General features: G+C 38.5%; 1 protein-coding gene across 14 annotated transcripts in view; it reads left to right on the top strand.

Moving 5' to 3' along the window:
- Window positions 1–25,145, top strand: part of NR2C1 (nuclear receptor subfamily 2 group C member 1) — a 52,864-nt gene that overhangs the window by 12,801 nt on the left and 14,918 nt on the right. For 4 of the 14 annotated variants that reach the window (XM_062015500.1, XM_062015476.1, XM_062015485.1 and 1 more), the window contains 6 exons: window positions 8,775–8,882; window positions 12,231–12,461; window positions 15,782–15,863; window positions 19,023–19,202; window positions 23,083–23,230; window positions 23,333–23,423. In XM_062015500.1, coding sequence (XP_061871484.1) covers window positions 8,811–8,882; window positions 12,231–12,461; window positions 15,782–15,863; window positions 19,023–19,202; window positions 23,083–23,230; window positions 23,333–23,423 — 804 coding nt within the window. In that variant the 5' untranslated portion in view covers window positions 8,775–8,810. Of the gene's footprint in view, window positions 1–280; window positions 465–3,089; window positions 3,189–4,159; window positions 4,236–7,582; window positions 7,606–7,875; window positions 8,154–8,774; window positions 8,883–12,230; window positions 12,462–15,781; window positions 15,864–19,022; window positions 19,203–23,082; window positions 23,231–23,332; window positions 23,424–25,145 lie in introns of those variants that run through there. The other 10 variants (XM_062015425.1, XM_062015435.1, XM_062015445.1 and 7 more) reach the window with 7 other exon arrangements.

A 25,145-nucleotide genomic window follows, 5' to 3' on the forward strand; every position in this document is an offset into this window, starting at 1 on the left:
AAATAAGCATATACTTGTGAAAATTTTATAACCGCACTGCTTTCTTTCCATTGTATTTAAAAGTAGTTCTGATTATTAAGGTTCTCATAATTAGAAAATAACACCCTTCCTAGAAATAGGAGGGGAGTCAAGAAGATAGAACCCTGTCAGTCTCCTAATTGTACAGAACTTATGGACCAGAAGTCTTTGCTAGGCCATTTCACCATTGTTAAGTGTTATCTGTTTTGTCCTGTAGCAGTATGATGCCTCTTTCATCCTCTGCTTCTTGTTTCTTCACCAGATTCATCTGTAAGATCCGAAAATAAGTGTGTCTCATCTCCAAAACTCATCTCACAACAATTTATAGAGCTTTGAGAAAGTATGAGAGACTTCAGATGGCTCACAATGATGTAAATTTCTGCCGCTGTGAAAACCTGTGATCTGCGCTTCCCCTCCACCACTGGTACAGCAGTAACATTTGCATGGTAATGTCACAAGTGCACATCATTCCTTGGGCTAAGAACTAACACAAACAAAAATGAAACTTTTCTGCTGGCTGTGAAGTCACAGATGTACCAATGCTGGCAGCAGAGATTGAGGCTGGAACTCAGGCCAAGAGATAGATTAGGGCTAACCTTTTTGATAACGGAATTGTTTTGAGTAAGGTAGTAATGAGCCTCCAACATAAAAAAGACTTCAATATTAAGACTGTGGACAAAATACTTGTGGAGGCTTAGAGAAATCAGATCTCTCCACCCCACAGCATCCTTGTGGCAAAACTGAGAAAGGGTGGACTGGATGATCAGGTAATGACGTGGATTGTTAACTTGTTGAAGGGAAGAAGGCAAAGTTGTGATCAATGGGGCAGGGTTTAATTGGAGGCCTGTATCTAGTGGAGTCCCTCAGGGCTTGGTGCTGGGACTACTACTGTACAGTATACTGATTAATGACCTTGATGAGGGAACAGAGGGCACTTGTCAGCAAGTTTGCTGATGATACTAAACTGGGGGGAGTGGCTGAAAGCAGAAGGCTGTGCTGCCATTTAATGAGACCTGGACAGGCTGCAGCATTGGGCAGGGAGAAATCTAATGAAATTCGACAAGGGCAAGTGTAGAGTCTTGCATCTGGGAAAGAATAATCCCATGTACCAGTACAGACTGGGCAATCAACTGTTAGAGAGTAGTGTAGAGGAAAGGGACCTGAGGGTCCTGGTGGGCAGCAGGATGAGCATGAGCCAGCAATGTGCCGTCGTGGCCAAGAAGGCCAGTGGCATCCTGGGGTGTATTAGAAGGGCTGTGGGCAGTAGATGGAGAGAGGTTCTCCTCCCCCTTTACTCTGCCTTCGTGAGACCACACCTGGAGTATTGTTTCCAGTTCTGGGCCCCTCAGTTCAAGAAGGACAGGGAGCTGCTGGAGAGAGTTTAGTGCAGGGCCACCAAGATAATGGGGTGAAACATCTCCCTTATGATGAAAGGCTGAGGCAGCTAGGGCTCTTTAGCTTGGAGGAGACTGAGGGGTGACCTCATTAATGTTTACAAATATGTAAAGGGTGGGTGTAAGGAGGATGGAGCCAGACTGTTCTCAGTGATGTCCAATGATAAAAGGCAATGGGTGCAAGCTGGAACACAAGAGGTTCCAAAGAAACACAAAGAAAAACTTCTTCACTGTGAGGGTGAGAGAACATTGGAACAGGCTGCCCAGATGGATTGTGGAGTCTCCTCTGGAGACATTCAAGACCCATCTGGATGAGTTCCTTTATGACCTGCTCTAGGTGGCCCTGCTCTGGCAGGGGGGTTGAACTAGATGGTCTTTCAAGGTCTATTCCATCCCTTAAGATTCTGTGGTCTTTCATTTACTGAGTTTGTCACAAAAATATTAAGTGTTGATATGTTAATTTAAAGTAACTGTATGACAGAGAACATTAAAGAGACTAATTATAATTTTGCAATGCCATAGTTATAATAGGTAAGATTTAAAATAAATTCTTAATATCTGAGTCAATTTCTGTAAAAATTATTTTTGAGATTTTTCCCCCTGTGCAGGTTCAGTATTGGACTGCAAGTTTTTACTAGATGAACAATAAATTAAGCTTTTCTTTTCACTATATTGTACTGTTCATTTCCATATGCTGCTGAGTTGGTGCAACATAGCTATAGCAGTAATAATTAGCATTCAGTATTCTTGTTGGAATGTGCTAATTCTGTGGGCTGAAACACTAAGTGTTTCAGAAAAGCATAAAATAAAGCAATCATAGGCTCTTTGGTAAATATGACAGTCATAATAATCATACTTTGTTATAGAAAGGATTATAGACCTGGCTTTTCTGATGGGAAAATTATATTGATATAGACTAGTTTCTTTCAGGAAAATAATATAGAAAATCCTAGAGGCAGTGATTGCAGAATGGAAGATGTTATTGCTATCTCGAAAGACTGACATAGGGAAATATGTATTCTCCATAAAATCAGTTTAACTTCTCAAGATAGGCTTTTTTTTTTTTTTGTGCATAGCTCTTTAAACTAGACACTCAGTGAAGTAAAACTTTAAAACTTTGTGTCTTTGAAAATATTTGTATAGTAGACCTGCGAGGAGACAGTCAAAAGATTTTGTAAATCATGATGTTTTCAAACTATTGGGTCTTCTAGGGAGTTAGCACTTTTCCATATAAGCTTCAGTCTTGTATATGTTTTATGTGCATCAGTCTTGTATGTTTTATGTGTGTGCCTGTCATTTTTTGGTCTTAATTGAAGTAACAATGCAGCACACTACTGGATGATTAAGGATGGTCTGCAGTGCCCAAATATCTCTATAGTCTTCCATTCCACACAGGGTTTGGTATCCTGCTATGATCAGGGTTTGGTATACCATTATGGACACTTCCAAGGCCTGCAGTTCCTGCTTCTAAGCAAAAGAGATCTCACTTTTCACCAGAGTGAGCTTCAAAATGAATTAATGTTTTTATTTGCATAGTTGATTGGGAAAATTAGAGATCATTCTAACTTTTTATATACTTACACAGCACCATCCCTGCTTATTGAATAAATAAATCTTTTATACTGTGTAAAAAATCCTTTATACTGACACCATTTATTCATTCATATGTTAATACAGGAATATGTGTGTTGGTATTAAAAATCTTGATAACTTTGCAAGAGGAGCCTGTATAACCTGAAAACATTGTATATTTAAAACAGCAAATTTAGTACACAGGTAAATCTTTTTGTGTAAGAATACCATCTTTGTTCATATAAAAAGTAGTTATTGCAGTGTTTGTAATACAGCTTTTGTCAGGAAAAGTGTTTATGGTTCTTCATAATTTGTATGTGTTCCTTTTAAGTACTGCTAATGAATATTTGTAAGTTGATACCCAAACAAGCAAAACATATGTCTTAAATATTTTATATTGCATTATTGTAGCAGTGTCTGTTCAATCCTACAGAATTCTTCTTATGAAGATTTGGACTTTTCACACTGTAACTACAGTATTGATAAAAAACCAGCATATTTGTTTAAAAATGTCTATTTTCTGTCTCCCAAGTAGTGCCTCCTATTAATTACAAAATTGGCCTTGAAGCACTCCCGTTAATATTAAAAAAATCAATGTGAGTTCAGAATAAGTTAGATTCCTACCCTCTTTCCTTGATAGGCTTCTTCACAAAGAAACAGGCTACCCAGATGGGCTGTGGAGTCTCCTTGTCTGGGGACATTCAAAACCCACATGGACGAGTTCCTGTGTGACCTGCTCTAGGTGGCCCTGCTCTGGCAGGAGACTTGGACTAGATAATTTTTTGAGGTCCCTTCCAACCCTTGAAATTCTGTGATTCTGTGATTTATGTTAACAAAACAGGCTCTGTTCCAGTTTTTAAGATGTCCCTGTTGATGTCAGTAATACATTTATGTTCTCCCATGGAATTCAGTATATTCAGAGTTGTTGCTCTTTGGGAAAGCAGAATAGGAAAAATAGGAAGTCTCTATGTGAATTTTCGGAGTAAAAAGATACAGAAGTTTACAAACAGGAAACAAATTATTACATTTATAGAATAATCAAAATTTAAATTGTGCAAAGATATCACCTTGAAACAACAATGAATACACTTTACTTATGTGAACTATATTTTCCCCAAGATATTTTTACTTTTGAGGCTATAGATGTTAAGCATCTTCTTTCCTTTCTTTGACAGGAAATTCTGGTGATTAAAGATCATGGCAACCATAGAGGAACTGGCCCATCAAATTATTGAACAGCAAATGGGAGAGGTACACAAATTTTGAGTCCTATGTAAGAGACATTAGGTGATAAATGTACAGACTGTTATGTAAAAAACAAAATCACAAGCTAAAATTAAAAAGCTTCTGGACACTCTCCCATGGATGACTAGAAGAACTTTTTATGTATGTTTTAAAGTTACTCTGCAAAAGTTTTTTTCTGTCAAAGTTTGCCCCACAGAAATGAACCTGAGGAAAATCTAACAGTGTTTGCAGTAGGTGACTGGATGATCAGATCTGCTTTTTAGGCCTGTAGTGGTCTTCAGAGAGCCATCTGTTTGTGTAATTACTTTGCTCACTTTCAGTTACAAAATTTACAATGAGGAGAGTTGTCTGTTACTTTCCAGTTAAGCAGTTGCTTCAGTTGTCATTTTTTGTTTTGCTAGTAAATGTTTCCCATGCTCTTCACTGTAAAATATTTGTTGGTGTTTGGTATAGGTCAAAAGAAAGATTTAACTTAGCTCTGCCAACTGCTGGCTTTTGTTTTCAGTACCGTTGTGCAGAATCAATGTGCTGCAGCCAGAGAAATTCCAGAGATGCACACATAGGTAGGGAGCGTGGATAACAGAATATGTACTTATCTAGAAGATGGTGAACCTGCTTCTGCAGGGGGGTTGGACTAGATGATATTTAAAGGTCCCTTCCAACCCTACCACTCTATGATTCTATTATTTCATTATAGCATAGTCTATTTAAAATTAGCACTCTTTAAATTAGATAGAAGCAGTAACTTTTTTATCTTACTTAAACAGTATCTTTTAGTTTGAAAGGAGGAACCATTTTTTCTATTGTATCTAGCAACAGGACAAGGGGTAATGGGATGAAGCTAGAACACAAAAAAGTTCCATTTAAACATAAGAAAAACCTATTTCACTGTTCCAGTGAGGGAGCCCTGGCACAGACCAGGGAGGGTGTGGAGTCTCCTTCCTTAGAGGTCTTCAAGACCCGCCTGGACATGTTCCTATGCGACCTGATGTAGGTGAACCTGCTTCTGCAGGGGGATTGGACTAGATGATCTTTAGAGGTTCCTTCCAACCCCTACCATTCTATGATGCATTCTGAGATTCTATATCTACTCTTGGTTTCTTGTCTACACATTTAGTTTTCAAGTGGTGTTAGTTCCTCTCAGTCTTCATTTCAAATAGAAAGTTAGGGTGGGGTGGATGAGATGGTTAATTCTATTCTATATAAATTCTTACAGCTTTTGTTGTTGTAGTAGCTGAGTATTGCTAAGGCTATCTCAAAGACATAGTGATTTATGTGATTTATGTGTTTTCTTTTTCTCACTTGTCTTCCTTGTAGCTGAGGCTGGTATGTCTAGTGTAGTTTTGTTTTGGTAATAGTATTCCTTGTGGATGTCTAAATAGGGGTGTTTTTCTGTTTTTTTGTTTTATTTGATTTTGAAAGTACAGACCAGTCAAAGCTAACTGAAGTGTACATTCCACTCAGACAAGTGTGATGATAGTGTTCAGCCTCTGTGAGGGTTGTTTCTCAGTTTCATAACGTGATTCCATGAGATACTGAGCTAACTTAAGATTTTCTGCTAAGGTAGCCAGAGTAGGATTTGAGAAGGCTTTAATGAATCCCTGCACCAGTGTAAATGAAATGTCTGATAGCTAAAGGAAGGGAGTGGAGAAGATGGAGGGAGTGGGGGTACGACACTGCAGAGAGCTGTTGGCTGTTTCTCTTCTCAGTGATCAGTTTTCATGGTTCTCATTCTGTCAGCAGTGTAGATTAGGATTTGTCCTTTAGCAAGGATTTACTGACCCAGAGACCATGACATCTTATTTGGCAACAGGACGGCTTAAGCGTTCCCTGGTTCTCATTTAGCAGTTTATTCTCATGCTATGCTAGTCTTGCTCATGTAAGCCCAACACGTCTTTGTGTGGTGGACAAAAGTAACAAAAAACCCCAGAATTACAGGGCAGTGGAGGAAGGTCTTCTCCCTCCCAGTTGGGGTTGGTTTCCTTATCTGGTACGAGATACAGCTCAACCTGGCACACAGAAGGACTGAAAAGCATCACCCAAGGCTTTGCAAGGTGGTGGGACTCTGAAGGCAGAATTACTGTCAAAGGTGCATACCATGCAGGAGTGCAATATCTTATATTACTACTTAGCTGTGACCTACCAGCTGTAGTTGCTTGGTGGTATAGTTCTATTTGATGTAAGCAGTGAAAAATGTTGTTTAAGTTGTATGGAACTTCAGCAGTATTTTTGCTAGCATTTGTAATTCTCTTGAATGTTGAAACAACCTTAACTGAATTTACAAGAAAAATTTGTATCAGTAGAATATGACACGAAAAAGAGATAGATGTTTCCATTCAGAGGAGCAAGGAAAGCGCTCCAGTGTCTCATTAAATTAATGGCCAGAACTGTCTGTCAGATAGGTCTTAGTTTCTTTATAATATAAATTCTTGTCCATGAAGCATTTTAAACCAAAAAATTATCACAGTTTTGTGATCATGTTCACAAACGTGATTTTGTTAATTTAGGTCTTTTTAGCATAAAAGGAAAACATTTTAAACCCCCCAATTTATAGCCTTGCCTATATAGAGCATTGCACAATGTTTATCTTTTCTCAGATTCTACCAACCGCTAATTATCTTTTGCTGAGTGTGAGATAATTGATATTTCTACATCAAAATCACATTGCTTGATTTGCATAGGAAAGTTGTCAAGAGCCCGCAGCAATCTTCCTTCTTTATTTTGTGGTTGGGTACACTAAGTGTATGGAGGTTTCTTTCCACAGTCCTGCCAGGTAACAGTAACAGAAGAAAGGTGCATATTTGTTGAAACAGAGTCTGTCATATGTAATTGTTAACAAATATTGCAGTTACTGCTTTTTTAACTGCAATAAAAAAAACCCATAGTCTGTATAGAAGTAAAACTATCAAGCTGGCATTTTGTGTGACTGAAGAGCAGTTTTACCTTACATGACATGTAGATCATGACGTTTTAAGGAAACAAATGCAAAACAGTCCTGGAATATGTAGCTTACTTTGTAAAGCAAAGATAAATTCACATAAAACTCTGATTGCCTGTAGATCACTACATACATATGTCATTTGAAAGGCTGATGCAGAATATTAGTGCTTGAAATGATCTCTTTCAAACTGTTAAATGTTTCTGTATGATAAATATTTCTTTATCCTTTACTTAAACAAAGAAGCAGATGAATTGTTCAAATATGGAAAGTATTCATACTTGTAAAAAATTGGGTATTTTTACAACAGCGTTCAGAAATGGTTTGGACAGTAGTTTGACAAGCATTTCCTTTGATGTTGCTGACAGCTTGAGCAATCCCCCCCAGCAGCTTAATCTCACTCTCATTTGCTGTCATGAAGCTGCATCTGGATTGAAGGTTTGATCTATGCTAAGAATAGCCTGTGTCTGTCTATCTCTTTGGTGGACTGCTTTTTAACCTGCATCAGTGTCTTATTCCAGAACAGTGAATGACTAACCAAACAATTTTACCTACCAAGCTGGAGGGATGGGAACAACTAGGTTATAAGAGCTGAGACTGGTACCAAAAATAATGCCTGATTGGATAACATTTCAAAATTGGCTTAGACTGATGGGAGCTTGTGTTTCTGCTGTTTTACCCACTGCTTCTTCCCCTTCTCGTCTCCAGCTACCTGGTCTTGCCTTATTTGTTCTGCTGGTACACATGGTGGTGTGGTTGTAAAATCAAGAAGCTGATCCAGGAGCTCTCAACCATCAGTGAAACAGTTCCTTTACTGCAACATAGATACATATGTTCTCCATGTTAATTCTTAGATGTGGGGACACTTGAAGAGAAGCATTTTTATAATGGTGTAAATACTAGGAATTATTATTAATACAGGATTGCAGGATGTTCCAGACCTCTTGAAATGCAAAAAAAAAGAAATCCTGGAGTTACTTGGAAATGTAAGACAAAATTTTCAGTTTGAAGGTATCTGTAAACTCAGTAAAAACAAGCTTCCTTTGTACTGTTTTTGTGATCAAGCCTCTGCAAATGGAAGCTGTACTTTTTCATTTTTTATTGGCAGATAATGTAATGAATAATATCTTCCCTTATAGACCTTTGGATATAGCATATGAAGAATTTTTGAAATACTGATAATCATTAAAGCACTTCTACCAATTGTCTCTGAGAGCATTCCCACAGATCGAAATGGATTTTTAATTTAATTTGCCATTGAGGTGAAAATACTGTAGTGTTAGTGTAGCATAGCTATGATGAAAGATGTCTCACAAACATCAGCTATAATAAATGTTCTGTCTGACTTACACAGACTTGTCAATAATGAATTGCTTTACTTAATCTGTTTCTACATTTCACATTGGAAGGTGTTTCAAACAGTGAAACAGAATTTTCTAAGTAGCAAAATTAAGCGATTAAATTAGATTACAAACATTTGGATTCCTTAGACAGTAAGAGTGTCAGACTTTCCCTTGCCTTGTGCAGAGAAATGAGAAGTTGGTAAAACCTTAAGATTTCATCCATTAAGGCAGCACATCCATACACTGTTTGTTTCTTCTGCCTAGGCTACCCCTTCCCAGGGAGCTGTTACACAAACACTAATGGATGGGACACCACAACGAATACAGATTGTCCCTGCAGATTCAGGCCTCTCTTTACCACAGCGTATACAGGTATGTTTCAGCTGATTATATTTTAAAAGCAGAGACTAACTGTTTATTTCTGCCAGTTTTGGCATGTGGTTCTTTTTGATTTGTGCCATATTATTTGCTTGAATGTAAATATTCAGCCCTGGGTGGCAGAGACCATTTCTATCTAAACAGGAATAAAACATCATTCCAATGCTTCTCTTTTTTTTTTTTTTTTTCCTCCTAAAAATGTTAAGATTTACACAAAACTAGTACTGCTGACTGGAAAAAGATTTTTCCCTGTGCTTTAACGGTATTGCCTTTAAAAGCTCAATAATTTTTAGATTGGCAAATTCAACTGAGTTATTGGAACATTTCTACGTTTTGAAGCAGGAAAGCAGGGAAATGACTGTGTTGTATCATTGATACAAGTCATGAAAAAGTGCAAGACAACCTAATGTTCGAGAAGGATACTGGTTTTTGGTTGTCCCAAACAATGTCGTATGTCGTGATATGCTAATACATAGCACGGCCAGGTAATAACCTCCAGTTCAAGTTAGGATAGGAAGTTCCTGGTAACATGGGTAGCTAAATCAACATAGATGTGTGTAGGTGGAGATGAGGAAGATTTGGGGATAGAATTATGTATTTTATGCCTTAACATGTGCAAGGACTTGCACTGACATTTGAATTCATCCCAGATAAAAATATCAACTGCAGAATACATTTTTAAAATATTGTGAGATATACCTTGTTGCACACAAAACCACCTATTTAAGCGAGCCAGCTGCTAGTATAATCTTGTCTGCTTTTTCTTTCGCTGGCTTCAATTTTCAATATTTCCCACTGTTTTTTTCCTGTTTTGGTGCATTACATTCAAGCTTTGTCTCCAAGACTACTCACAACCGCCCCCCCCATACATGATCTTTTGTTTTATCACCCCCTACCTGTGCTCCAATGATGGTACCAGTCTTACCAATCCAATAGATCTTTATAATTTCAGCTCCATTTTTTTTTCAAAGGTTTGTGTACAACTGTACCTTTTATTATTTATGTTCAATCAGTTAACCACCATCCTCTGTTTACACCTGTCACCAGTATTCTATAATGTCCCTGTAGTGTGAAGCCATTTAGTGTAATTTTAACATCACGGTCTGAGACAGCAACATATAAACCCATGAGCCTTTATTGTTGAACAAGACAGTTCTGTTGGTTAAAAGTCAGTAGCAGACTTCTAACTTCTGTGTCAGTTTTTACGTGGAGGAGAACTACTTTTGTTTAGGCCCTGTAATTAATGCAAATATGGTGAACACAGAAGAATCCTATATCTAGGGACAAGGTCCTTTGTGTAGTTTATCATTGTCTCGTGTACCTGCAAGATCATTTGTTTCTAACCCAGCTATTTTATCCCCTGTTTTTTTTCACCCCACTCATTGATTCTTGCCTCAAAATGGATGGCAAACGCTTTGGGGCCTGCAGTGGTTGCCTCTTGATATGTGTGGAGCAATGCTCAGTCAAATGCCATCCTTCCTGCAACAAGCATCTACAAGCATGGCACCAATATAATAATAATAAATTGGATATGAGATAGTGATAAAAACTTCCTGAAAGGCAAATTTATGTGAAGAGTAGTTTGTAGGAACAAATATATCTCAGTGCAATGTTCAAAATAAATGTTTTGAGTGTATATTTTCAAACGATTTTTTTTCCTTTATTATTGTTAAATGCACATTAAAAATTATCTGAAATTTTGGAATTCAAAATCCTTGGTAAACTGTTCTTTAAAATTTGTTTCATTAGTTACCCTTTTTAGAAAATGCAAACATTTCCTTAGGATAAAAGTTGAGTTTCATATTTGTTATAGAGACATTTCTGTTTTCAAAACCATCTCTGTCACAAACAGGTGGATTAGTCCTCTGTCTTTAGACACTTTCCCCGTCCCCCCTCCCCCAAATAGGAACACAGAATTATTGAAGTATTTAACACAAAACAGCTAAGGCGTAAAAGCAATAAAAGACAAAGCAATAAACGACAATCCTGTCCTGTATTATCATCACAGCACTTGAATGAAATACACGGGGACAGTGTATTTTTTAAGCAGACAATCCTGAATTAATATATTCCTGTTTTATGACATGATCCCTTTAGTGATAGTGAGTTTCAGATTATTGAGAAACATAGTGTATTGTCACTGAGCCCTGACCACATGTTATATTTTGGTAAACTGCTTCACTCTCCAGATTCCCATTGCAATTCAGCTGGAGTTTTTTACAGGTATATAGCCATAAGAGGTCACCTGCAGACAAATTGTGCTTAATTGTTTAAACTGCTTTCTCTTATGCCTCTGTCCATTGTCAAATGCATGACAGCTGTAGAAACCGTTTGTGCAGATTGAATAGCTTTGTATGGATAGTAACATAACACTATACCTACTGTATAGGCATAGTACAATGTATAGGGAAAATTACGTGGGCATTCTCCTAGAATTGCAGGAAAGAGTGTAGGATGATTCTCCTTACTCTGCAGAACAAACCAGACAGTTCTCCCTATTTTAATGGAGAAAGGCAGGAAGTGACTAAAAGTGAGATTTATAATGGAAGATATATAGAATCTTGATTATTTTCTCTGAGGATTATAATTTTCTGACAAAGCTGGCAAAAAATGAGTTTATTAGAGGATTATTTAATCAAGTTATGCTGCATTTATGCTTGAAGATAGGCATAAAATGGAAACAGCAGTCTATAGGTCTGTTCTTGTTTATGAGAAATGAAAATAAGTTTTACTTCTTAGAAAAAAAAAGGCACAGAAAGAGATTCTGTTTTACTTATTTAGGAATATGTGTGTAACCACTTACCCCACCCTAGCCCTCCAATAAAGCCTAAAATGTATATACAGGTACAAGATTATTGCTTCCCTTGCTGTTTGATGCCTTTTTTTTTTTTTCACTTGGAAATCTACATTTGTATTTTTAAGAAATTTTTTGTTAAGCAGCCAAACCTGAGAGGTGCTAAGCACTTTACATGGCATGCAGTGAATTCAAGAGTTCAAATTTCTCATAACTTGATGAGTCCCAGGGCTTAGCCACAGACATACTCGAATTCTGGACGTTAGAATTGTCAAGGGCTTCAGTAGTGTTGTGAAAGCACAGGCCCACTGTAACACTTGAGTATGAACTCAGGTTTTTACTTCAGACATCCTTGATTGAAATGTGTTTCAAATACAGTGGAAATCCAAAGTTTTGCCTGAGTTTACTTCACTGTTGTGTAACAGAGGGGAAGATTATTCTGCTTCACAAATGTCAAAGGCAAAATTCCCATTTTCTTCCATTGCCCAGATTGGGCCCCAAAGGTGAACTTAAATTACCGTAACAACTTGAGATAAATGTATTATTAGATTGTCACAGATCAGCAGACGGGCCAGAAGATTCAGATTGTTACAGCACTTGATCAGAGCTCAGCAGGCAAGCAGTTCATCTTAACAAATCATGATGGCTCTACCCCAAGCAAGGTGATCCTTGCCAGACAAGATTCCACTCCAGGAAAAGTTATCCTAGCAACTCCAGATGCTGCAGGTGTCAACCAACTGTTTTTTGCATCCCCTGATATATCTGCACAACACATCCAGGTAGATAATCCACTTTATTTTATATTTTTGGTTCAAATGGGATAAGAAGAGATGTTTTATTTCCGAATATGTCTGTCTGGGTTCTCCTTTTTTGATTTTTTTTTTCAATTGTATACTTTTCCTTGCACTAGGACTCAGCATGAATGCTTAGAGATTATGAAGAAAACTCTTTTTTTGTTATACTTATTGCTTTTCAAATTTATACCCCGGCTCATGACGTTAGAAGGAATACTGTTACTTTTATTGTCATTTTCAGCTCCTACCATACAAACAACAGCCCCTCTTTAATTCTACTTCATTGACTTTCCATCTGTTTTCACATATTGTTAAAAAACATATTCTTTTCTCCATTGTCTTTGTCCCTTAACATTTCCTTCTACTTATTTTCCTTTTCATACACTGTTGTAACTACTGTTCAGCTGCGTGAATTGTACTGCAAGATCATTTCTCAGAGAGATTGCTTAGTAGGGAAGTACATTACTCAGTGGAGGTGGAAAAATAAAGATTTTTGGTTTACTAATGTGAGATTGTGACTAGTCAAGGTTGCGATTCCCCAGTGCACCTTGCTTCCACACAGCTGGTGTGTGGCACTTCGTTAGTCCTCATCCTCCACTTCAAGTTTTCTGCCTCATATCCTGACCTGAAAAGGATGGAATGGAACTGATTTGAAGAACATGCACAGAAGACTTGGAAGATGTGAAGCACAAAGTAGATTAGTACTAAAGTGTAATTATTCCATATTGTTTACCTATGTACGTTTATGCCGCTGTTAAAATATGTCAGGCAATGTTAGAATAGCTATAGTCCATTTAGTCCAGTATCTTATGTTTAAACCATGGCCAGAAATAGTTGCTTTAGGAAACATTAAAAACTGGACAAGTAAATAATGATCCTTCTGAGTGTCTACTTTGACTTGCATTAGCTGATGACTTAGAGCAACCTCCTGATTTGGAGACTGCAGTGACAGCATCACATTTGACAGCTGCCACTAAGGTTTAACAACCTTTTTTGTTAGTTAAATGCTTTGATCTGCACAATACCCTATAATGTGATTGTATGTTGTGCAAAGAATACTTTAGCTGATTTGTTCTTCTGAGAGAAGTATTTAATTCGAAGTCTTTTGAACTATAAGTAACAACTATAAAGGATCCTATTGTTTTTATAAATCACTGCTATGTCTGCTTTCAAATAATCTCCTTTCAACTGAACACTCCTGGTCTGTGCTCTTCTGGGAGCCAATCCACTGCTCTGAATCACGACCCACATGTTGTGTAAGCTTGAAACATATTTCTGTATTACATACTACTTGTTTGGTGTTGCAAAACTCACAAATCTTTGCAAATGGACATCCAAGGTACTTGCTCCAAATAAACTGATTGCTTTGAATCAGGGAGCAGTAGCAAAAGCGAACCTATAGAGATGCATTTAAGCATATTTAATGGTATTATACATTTTGTATTTTAGGTAAACCTCAACAAAAGTCTAAATCAATGAGACATGATTTTAAGTATTCCATATAAAAAAATATTTTCAAAGGCAACTTAAGTGCTGAGAAGAGTGCCACACTGGTTTAAAAGGCAAAATTCAGGAACAGAGGAAATCTGGACAAAAAATTTAAACCTCTAGTTCTGATTGTACAGTTTGGGCAAAATAAGTTCGTTTGAGAGGCAATAGTATTCTGTCACTTTAGTTAGCTTGTTCTACTGTCAGTTCATATGTATGGTAAGACTTGAAGTATATGAAATACAGAGTACCATTCATTTGTTGTTCATCTGCATCCTATTTGGTATCTTTCATGTTTTCTCCCCTAAATAATCTTTTCAGCTGCACGTTTCACTTTTTTTGTTGCTGTTCTGTAGCCTTCACTAGAAATGCACATTCATTTGCTCTGCAAGAAAACTGTCTTTTATTGCATCTTATCTTTACTTGGATTCATTTGGCAAGGCCCTTTCTTCCATCATCTATTTTACCTTCAGTGACTCTTCTTTATCTTAATAATCAGCTTTTATTCTTCATGATCAAGGTCAGTTGTGAGTGTTCTGAGTCTGGAATTTTTATCTTCTCATGTGCCCAATTCTGTAGCCCTTCCTTATGTGGAACTTAACATTTCAGTGAGGTTTCATGTATGGAAGGACTGAGAATTTGTTTATGTATCTTCTATGTAATGTCATGCAAATACCTAATATTAATAATGGCAATTAGGAAGGAATGAAAGGTTAATATTCTTTTAACTCATCAATATTATTTTTCTTAAAAAGATGTTATATTTAATGAAAACTTAATAGATGAATCTCTGAGACAGTATTGTTAATATAGGCTGACTAGAAAGAAGTATCCTTTTTAAACATTCCCATATATATTCCAAACTTTCTAAAAAAAGAAGATGGGGTACCTTCTCTTTTAGTAAGTTCTCTTTCTTTTTAGCGGAGGTCCTGTTTAGAACACGCAAAGCAAGAGTGAGACAGTCTGACTTCCCATTAAGATACAGTAGAAGTTAGAAACTCTTAAAACTTTTAAACTATAATATCTTTTTAATGGGAATAGTATTTTTCCTTTTCTGCTTTACATAACTGTCAAGGTCGTGTTTGTGGTTACTGGTGACAGATGTTCTTTTTAAATGTAACTTTTGCTGTGTTTTATTATTATTTTATGGGACAGAGCTCATAAAGATCACACAAAAAGCTACAGCACTTTCTCTGTGGTGCTGGGGTTCTATTATTTGCTTAATGGAGATTTACAGGTGCCAGAGATAAATGAATGAGACGAAACTGCTGCAGTAATGGCAAACAGTTCCTGAAAGCCAAACTATACACCACTTGCTAGTTAATGGTAGTGTCCAGAGTTCATTTTATATTGGTCTGCTATTTATGGGTATTACAAAAAAAGGAGTTAGTGAACCTGAATGTAGACATAGTAGCCTTTACAAGGGATTTTTGAAATTCAATCTATTTAATACTTCGGTCTCTTTTCTACTATGAACAAGTCATTAGGATATAAATACAAAAGGTAAAAGTAAGCAGATATCTGCTAAATGTTTTTCCAAAATGTCAGTCCCTTTTGCAGAAGCAGTATTTAGATCAACAAAAACTTGAGTTCTTTTCAGAAGTATTACAAGCAAAACTTTTGTTTCATCCTGAAAAGTAGTACAGTGACATGGCAGATAACTCCTTTGTGTCTATAAAGGCTGTAAAATGTAGTCAAGAAAACCTTACACTTTGCACATTTCGTCCCCTATGTTAAAGTCACAAGCGTGGGATATATTGTAAACTTTCTTGATGGTAAGAAAAAGAAAAATTAAATTATTTCACACTTTTTTCCAGATTTTAACAGACAACTCTGCCAATGAACAGGGCCTAAATAAAGTGTTTGATCTGTGTGTTGTATGTGGAGACAAGGCATCAGGTATTTACTTTTATCTTTTTTTTTTAAAGGCAGTGCAATTTTATTAAAGTAGTTTAAATTCTTCTGAAGCTGTTCAGCAGTTTGCATGCATATACATATATATCTCTCTATACATGAACAAACAGAAAGGATACACTACTCTTTCAGTGGATTATTATACTAAATGGTACTCTGGTGTCCATGGTGGGATTTAATGTCATTTTACATCATAAATTTGATATTCTTTACCAGATAATTTTTGCCTTTTTTTTTTTTTTTCCTTAGGCTGATGAATTTTCTGTTATAAAATCATGGCTGCTAAAATTATTTAAGCAACAATGTTGAGAGGGGTTTTTTCCTTATAAAATAATGTGAACTGTTATTGTTGACAGGTTGTCTTAAAATATATGAGACATGTTCATCATTTTATGTAGGAAACCAGTAGTCAAGGAAGACTTTGCAAGTATATGAAAAAAATGCTAACATGAGACGTATGCAGGACAGTTGATTATTTGAAGAACAATTACTAAAATTGTAAAAATGCATTATAATTCCAGTAAAAAAATAAGGTTAAGAATGATACATTCATATATTACCAAAGTAGAGTGTTAAGGTAAGAAAAGAAATATGTTTCATGCACTAAATTGTGTGTAAGATATTAAGGGACTGAAAAGAAATATACTGGGAGCTGTGCACTGAGAACTGTCTCCCTTTGCATGTGTGCCTGCCATGGAGTGTTCCAGATCTGTCAGAGTTGGAATTACTGAGAGGATGTCTTTTCTTTTTTATTTCAAAAAATAAAGAGGGAGAGAAACAGAGAACTACAAGGACCACTCCTCGGCATGTTTGACTTGCAAGTTTCTTTTTCTTTGCACTTTCTTACATTGAGAGAGATATTTAACTTAGCTCTTTACTTAGAAAAAAATAGTCTAAGTTGGGAAGTGGTTGAAGATTCTCATGATTTCTCAGTGAAGTCCATCTGATGGACCTCTAGTAATATCAGAACATGGCAGCTGCAGTTAAAGGCTCGTTTTGGGAAGTGATGAGAGTAAGATGTACAAAAATGAGGGGCAGGGGAAGAAGCAGTTAATGTTAGGATCTCGTCATGTGTAGTAATAGGATGAGGAACAGATTTCCTAGAAAATAAAACCAATTAAAGTTTTTCTAATGCAGCAAAGTTTAGCGTTAAAAATACACATCAGACTTCACCCATATCAAAGGAAATTTCTGCCAAACACAAAGCAAAGATCTAGCTGGTCTTCTCCAATTGGCAAGATTTCTCTGGCTTCCCAGTGGAGGTCTAGAGTATTCTGTGAGAGGCTGGAGATCCCAGGAGTTATTCCTCCTGTCTTGGCCCAGGGATATTGAGCAGTGCTAGTGGATTTGGGGAAAGTGCCATGTTTGATTGAGCATGTTCTGAGGAGCCTCTCATGACAAAGCAGCATCGTGCAAACTGCTTTGCAGACACCTTCAAGTTTCAGAGTCCAAGAAGGTCCACCATCAAAGAATAAGTGAAAAAGTACCCCGAGTCCTTTGCAGTATGGGTATTAAGTATACACAATCCAGCTACTGTTGAAATGTTTCACCTAGTAATATTCTTTTAATATGTATGATGCTTTATAAATGTCACATTTTAGTAGCATGATAATGTAATCATAGAATCATAGAAATGGTAGGGGTTGGAAGGGACCTTTAGAGGTCATCTAGTCCAACCCCCCTGCAGAAGCAGGTTCACCTACATCAGGTCACATAGGAACATGTCCAGGCTCCACAACCCTTCTGGGCAGCCTGTTCCACTGCTCCGTCACCCTCACAGTGAAATAGTTTTTTCTTATGTTTATTTATTTGAATAATGCAATTGTAGTAAAGGAATCTGGAAAACCTATCGGAACTTCACAGAATCATAGAATGGTCGGAGTTGAAAGGGACTTCTAGAGATCATCCAGTCCAACCCATTGCTAAGGCAGATCTACTTCAGTCAGGTCACACAGGAACACATCCAGGAGGGTTTGGAAACCTCTAGAGGAGACTCCACACCCTCCCTGAGCAGCCTGTGCCAGGGCTCTCCCACCCTCACAGGAAAGAAGTTTTTGCTCATGTTCAAGTGGAACTTCCTGTGTTCCAGCTTGTACCCATTGCCTCTCATCCTGTCACTGGGCGCTGCAGAAAATTTCTAGAAACCTCAGGCAGAGGAGAGTGATGTATCTAAAAAAAATTACGATGAGCAAGGAAAGAGTCTAAAAATATTTTTTCCCTTAAATTGGTTCTTATTTGACATTTATTGCTGTAATGTGCCCTACTTAGCTCAAAGAGCAACCTTAGCGCCTCTGTAGTAAATGTTTTTAAGTGTTTGTTCTTTGGGTTTAGATTTTTTTTCTCCAGGATCATAGAATTAAAATTGTTGGAATTGCCAAATGTACTTTAATCAACACCAGTATGTTTTAGTAATGTTTATATTTTGTGCTATAGCAGAATCACACCAATTCTCTTCTGAAAGATAATTTTTGAAGTTGACTGTTTTCTATAATATATCCTAGATATTTTTATATGTTAGTATTATATATTAGAAAATTCACAGAGGAACTGATTTTTAAGAAGTATTTAGCTACTTTATATTATTATTTCATTTAAGTTTTACTGAAACAGCTAAAGTTGTACCATTACTCCGTTAGAGAATGAAAGGTGAAAATAAAGCTTTGAGTGATTACCTCCTGCTGTCAAATGCCATGTCTACACCTTCCATGGTTGCATTAGATTTAATGCATACAATTGTAGACAGCTGTATTTGTAATGAGCAATACCAGGGCTTGACTGTAGGGACATTTAAAAAAAAAAAGTTGCTAAAGAATGTATAAATTAAAAGAGTTTCTTCTAGATTCTTGCTAATCCATTTTCTGATCTTTTTTTAACACTGCTGTTGACAGGTTCAGCAAGAATTCAATAAGCAACTTACCTGTTAGTAAAATCTGTCCTGTTTAAGTGCTTTGAATTAGAAAAATGTTTCACTTGGGTTTTTTATGTTCTTTTATAGCCACAATGTATTTTAAGATCTGTAAGCTACAGGGAAAAGCAGTGTTCTTTTTCTGGGTAAAACAGCAAACATTTCTTTTTAATAAACTCTAAAAATAATAATATTAGAGTGTAAAATTAATTCCATGATTTACATTGTTACGTAACCAGGGCGTCATTATGGAGCAGTAACTTGTGAGGGATGCAAAGGATTCTTTAAAAGGAGCATACGGAAGAATTTAGTTTATTCGTGCCGGGGAACAAAAGACTGTGTCATTAACAAACACCACCGCAATCGATGTCAGTACTGTCGGCTGCAGAGATGCATCGCCTTTGGGATGAAACAAGATTGTAAGTCTGAATAAGTGTCAATTATTTCAGCTGGTAGCTATGTTAAAGTTTGTACTGCAAAAGGTATGCTTTGTATTAATACAAATTGTCATCTTGATTTTATCTTTTAAATCGTTGCATCTTTTCCTTTAAGAAATTGTACATGTTCAGTGTATCTGAAATGTTTTCAAGCATACATATTGTTAAAATCAATTAATAAGCACATTGTATGTGGTAAAAGTGAATGAATACTTATTCCTAGGTGGCAAATGTCAAGCATGTCTATAACTTCGGGGTTTATATATGCAGTTAAATTTTTCTTTGCATAAATTAAGACATCGAACGCTCAGAATGCTTCTGCCTTCTTGTCACTTTTGTCACAACTGAGATAACTGGCAATTGCTGTTCATTTTTGGCAAAGCTTTGCAGAGACAGTTATTCACAAGGCAAATCCATAGTGATCTACAGTTTGGTTCTTACAGATTCCTGCAAATTTGGAGTTCCTTTTTAGGTTGCTGTACATTGGATGTGGTGACATTGCAATACAGCAGCAGTATCAGAATACTAAAAATGCAGAAAATTAAGCAATACACAGACTCTTCAGTTCCAGTACTGCCATGCTGCTGCTATACACACACTGTTAGTCTTGTGCTCTGCTCTCTGCCCTTCATCTCTATTTTGCTTACCCTCTTGAACTTCTGTGGACATTCCCCTCCTTATAGCCCTGCTTCTGTTGGCAGAAACCAGGAACAGTTTTCCAACACATAGGAAATTTATTCAGAAAGGGAGGAAAAGATGAGGCAGGGAAAGTGGATCTTTACCCTCTAGTTCAGCTGGCAGAACTTTACCCCTCCACAGAAGTCTTTTCAAGCAGGACAGAGTCGCTGGGGTTGGGGGTCAGAAGGAAGGAATAGGGTCACGGGGAAATCTTGAGCAGAAGAGAGGAATGGTTTTGGATAATAAGTCTCATTCCACAGTGGAGTGGAGAGAGGAAAGAAAACTCTATACCATCTTGTGCTGTAGCTCCCTTGGTGGGGTTATTTGTCCCTTGAAGACATTTTGTCTCTTTCTCAGCAAACTCAGATCTAACTAGTGAGCACAGAATTAGCAAAGGAAGAGAAAGACATTTGCCTCCATCTCCTGCTCTTCCAATGCAGCATTTGTGGGTTACAGGCCAGCTGTAATGGCATTGTCAGTACTTGATGATATTATGACATTTGATTTTACGATACTTAGTGTAAAAATTCAAATAGCATCACAGCCTACTACTAATTTGAAAGCTTTTTCATTTTTTTCTTTAGTTACATACTTTCCAAAACTGCATTATTGAGAAGAGAAGTGTTTCTTTTTTTCTATTTGACTTTGTGTTTTAAAATAATGAACATTTAGGATTCTCTTTACAGGCCTAAAGAATTTCTGTGTGCAGTGCAATATTAAAGAGACTCTGCTAGGCAGCAGACAGCACTTATCAGACCGGTGAACTGATGCATATTTGAAATTGCATATACGCCTGGCTTATGACTAAAGCTGGCTAAAGCCCAGACTGATTTCACAGAATCATAGAGAATGGCAGGGGTTGGAAGGGACCTATAAAGATCATCTAATCCAACCCCCTCTGCTCAAGTAGGTCCACCTAGACCAAGTCACACAGGAACACGTCCAGGCGGGCTTTGGAAAACTCCAGAGAAGAAAATTCTACATCCTCCCTGGGCAGCCTGTGCCAGGGCTTCCTCACCTGAACAGTAAAATTTTTCCTTGTGTTTACGTGGAACTTCTTGTGTTCCAGCTTTTGTCCATTACCCCTAGCCCTGTCACTGGACACTACAGAATAAAAGTGTTGCCCCATCTTCCTGGTATACACCTTTTAAATATCTGTAAGTATTAATGAGGTCCCCCTCGGTCTCCTCCAGGATGAACTGTCCCAGATCCCACAGCCTTTCCTCATAAGGAAGATACTCCAGTCCCCTGATTATCTTGATGGCCCTGTACTGGACTCTCTGCAGAAGTTCTCTGTCATTCTTGAGCTTGGGGAGCTCAGAACTGGACACAGGACTCCCGATGAGGCCTCACTAGGGCAGAGTAGAGGGGGAGCAGAACCTCCTTTGACCTGCTGGCCACACTCTTCTTGATGCATCCCAGGATACCATTGGCCTTCCTGCCCATGAGGGCACATTGCTGACTCATGTTCATTTTATTATCAACCAGGACTCCCAGGTCTCTCTCTGCAGAGCTGCTCTCCAGAAGGTCAGCCCCCAGCCTGTACTGGTGCATGGAGTTTTTCTTCCCAAGGTGCAGGACTCTGCACTTGCCCTTGTTGAACCTCAAGAGGTTCCTCTCTGCCCAACTCTCAAGCCAGTCGAGATCCCACTGAATGGCAGCACAGCCTTCTGGGGAATCAGCCAGTCCTCCCTGTTTGGTGTCATCAGCAACTTGCTGCGGGTACACTGTCCCCTCATCCAGGTTGTTGATGAAGATGTGGAACAAGACTGGCCGCAGAACCAATCGTGGTGGAACCTCACTCGACACAGACCTCTAACTTGACTCAACTCTGTTGATCACCGCTCTCTGGGCTCTGTCATTCAGCCAGTTCTCAATCCACCTCATCAGCCACTCATCCAACCCACAGTGCCTGAGCTTTTCGATGAGGATATTATGGTAGACAGCATCAAAGTCAAGGCAGATGACATCCACTACTCTCCCCTCATCTAGCCAGCCAGTTACACTCTCCCAGAAGGCTATCGGATTGGTCAGACAGGGTTTCCCCTTGGTGAATCCATGTTGAGTCCCCTTGATAACTGTCTTTTCCTTCATGTGTTTAGTGACAACATTCAAGTTGAATTGTTCCATCACCTTTCCAGAGATGGAGGTGAGGCTGACCAGCCTGTAGCATCCCAGGTCCTCCTCCTTGCTTTTTTTGGAGACTAGAATGACATTGGCCTTTCTCCAGTCCTCAGGCACCTCACCTGTCCTCCACGGTTGCTCAAAAATGATAGAGAGTGGCTTAGCAATAACATCAGCCAGCTCCCTCAGCACTCTTGGATGCATCCCATCAGGTCCCATAGATTTATGTGTGTCCACCTTGCCCAACAAGTCTCTAACCTCATCCTCATCCACCAAGGGAAGGTCTTACATTCTCCAGACTATTCTGCTGTCCTCCAGGGACAGGACTTCCTGAGGGCTGGCCTTGACAGTGAGGAAGACAAGGCATTCAGTAGCTCTGCCTTCTCTGAATCCCCTGTCATCAGGACACCCTCCTAGTTCATCAGCAGGTTCACAATCTCTGTAATCTTCCTTTTGCTGTTAATGTATTTGAAAAGCCCTGTTTGTTTTCCTTTACTTCCTTTGCCAGATCTTTCCTTTGCCTAACCGTCCTTGTCAGTATGTCACCCAGATCTTAAATGATCTGAATTTTGTGAATATCCTTTTCTGTCTGTATTGTCTGAGATGCTAATTTGAGAAGCTTTTTCAAGTGCATAAAGTTATATGGGTTCAACCCAGACCCACAATCTGTGCAAAAGGGTACCATGGGTGCTTTATGAATTAACTGAAGAGTGGGGATAGTGAAATTGAGTGAAAGAGAAGCCGTTAGTCTCCACTTAAGGATCCAAGTAAAAAATAAGGTATAAGGGGATTTCTTTCTTAATTGTAACTTGAAAAATTTAGTGTCTGTATGGTTGGGCCTCAGACTTTGACTGCTGCGTCATTTCAGTAAGAACAAATCAAGTCTATGTGTTGGTTTTTTTACCCAAGTTGTTCACTTACTGGGCGTGGAATTTGGGGTGCTTTTTTTAGTTATTTTCAGAATCATTCTTAAAATTTGCAAATTAGAGAGGGGGAAACATGATTATTTCTTAGCTTGTAATTTGAGATGTGACTTAATAGTTGCACATTGTGGTCTTAGCTGTGCAGTGTGAGAGGAAACCTATTGAAGTGTCAAGAGAAAAATCTTCAAACTGTGCAGCTTCTACAGAAAAGATCTACATTCGGAAGGATCTTCGTAGTCCATTAGCTGCAACTCCAACTTTTGTAACAGACAATGAAACAGCAAGGTACGTAAATGCTGCTCAGAAGCAGCTATCTCTGTTTCCTAGACCAGAAAAAGTATGATTTTAAAGTTAACCAAAATTAAAACGTGTACTGTTTTGTGTCAGGTCAACAGGTTTGCTGGAATCAGGAATGTTTGTTAACATTCATCAGTCTGCAATAAAAAGTGAGCCTACTGTGCTGATGACTCCAGATAAGGTATGTGATGATATGACTGATACATTAGAGTTGATAACTGTATGTGTAGGGAGGGAAGGGTTCTGTTTTGTTGTACTTCTGTTTTGTTAGAATCATTTTTAGAACATTCCTTTACAATATTCGCCAGTGTTGCAGATTTGTTGCAGCATTTATACTAATGCTAACAACTCTACAAAATAAATGCCTCCCTTCATGTTTTTAGAGAGCTTTAAGGAAGGCAATTCTTTGTACTGAGCAATCCTGACACTTAGATATTTCTTTTGTACTGATTAACTGAGGTGTTTGGAAAACCTCACATAGCATTATCATGGTGCATTTCATAAATACTGTTAGATTTGTTTCCCCTGAATTGCTGATATTTTTTGTAAAGCTAGTAAGAGCTATCTGAGCAACAATCACATTTCTGAGGTGATTTTCCTTTGTTTCCACTTTGTTACACTTACTGATCCGCTAAAGTCATGTGCTCACTTCCCTATACATGCACAGTAGGAAGCTTTTGTATTTTTCTAGCTGATATTAAATTACCTCACACAGCCTTGCTTGCTCTGTCTGGGCCCCATCAAAAGTTGTTTATTGTTGTTGTGGTTTGGCCCAGCTAGCACAGCAGCACCATGACAGTCTGTCACTTGGTGCCCCCATTCACCCCCACGCTCATTAGGATGGCGCAGACCCCAGCAAAATGGGAGTAAAAAGATAAGCAAGGTTGTTGTGGATTGAGACAAGGGCAGGGAGGGCTCGCTGCCAATTATGGTTCCGGGCAAAACAGACTCTAGTACTCGACTTAGAGAGGAAAGTAGGAAAGTTTATTCTACAAGAAACAGAACAGAATAAAAGCAAAAAGGGAGCAGGATTATGAGAAAATTACAACCAGCACTTTAAGATCTCCCTCCTCCATCCCTCCTTTCTTCCCGGGCCCAGCTCACTGCTCCCGATATCTCTACCTCCTCCCCTCTCAATAGCTCAGGGGGGCAGGGAGTGGGGGATGTGGTCAGTCTCTCACAGATGGGCTCTGCTGCTTCTCACTGCTCAGATGAGGACAACTCCTGTCATTCTTCCCCTGCTCCAACATGGGGTCTCTCCCCCGGAACACAGTCCTTAACGAACTTCTCTGGTGTGGGTTGCTCCCAGCAGCTGCGGCTTCTGCCGATACAGGATCCCTCACACGGGATGCAGTCCGTGGTGAATATCTCTGACGTGGATTCTTTGCCACGGTTGCAGTTTCTGCAGTTACAGGGTCCCTCTCTCAGGAAAAACTCTTCTGGGCATAAGTTTAATGACTTGCTCTGTGGTGGGTTCCTTCCCACAGTTAAAGCTGTGGATATTGGGTCCCTCCTTCACAACACGGCCTGCTCCAGCTATAGTTTTAATGAAGAGAATCACTGCCCCTGGCTCGAGGTCTGTGATGAAGTAATTGGGTCCCTCCCACGGGACATGGCCTCTTCCGGCCATAGTCACTGGCCCTCTGGCTCGGGGCCTTTAATGAAGTGAATCGCTGCCCCTGGTCTGGGGCCAGCTTTAGCAACATGAGTCTCTGCCCCTGATACAGGCTCATTATCAAAATGAGTCTCTACCACTGATGTGGGGTCTTTAAAGAAATGAAAATAAATCTCAGCTTCACCGGTTCTATCCATAGAATGCAGGGGAGTCTCTGCTCCAGCACACCTCCTCCTCTCTTTCATCACTGACCTTGGAGTCCACACGGTTGTTTCTCTCACTGTTCCT

Source organism: Colius striatus, chromosome 1 (assembly GCF_028858725.1).
Source record: "Colius striatus isolate bColStr4 chromosome 1, bColStr4.1.hap1, whole genome shotgun sequence".
Taxonomy (NCBI): Eukaryota; Metazoa; Chordata; class Aves; order Coliiformes; family Coliidae; genus Colius; species Colius striatus.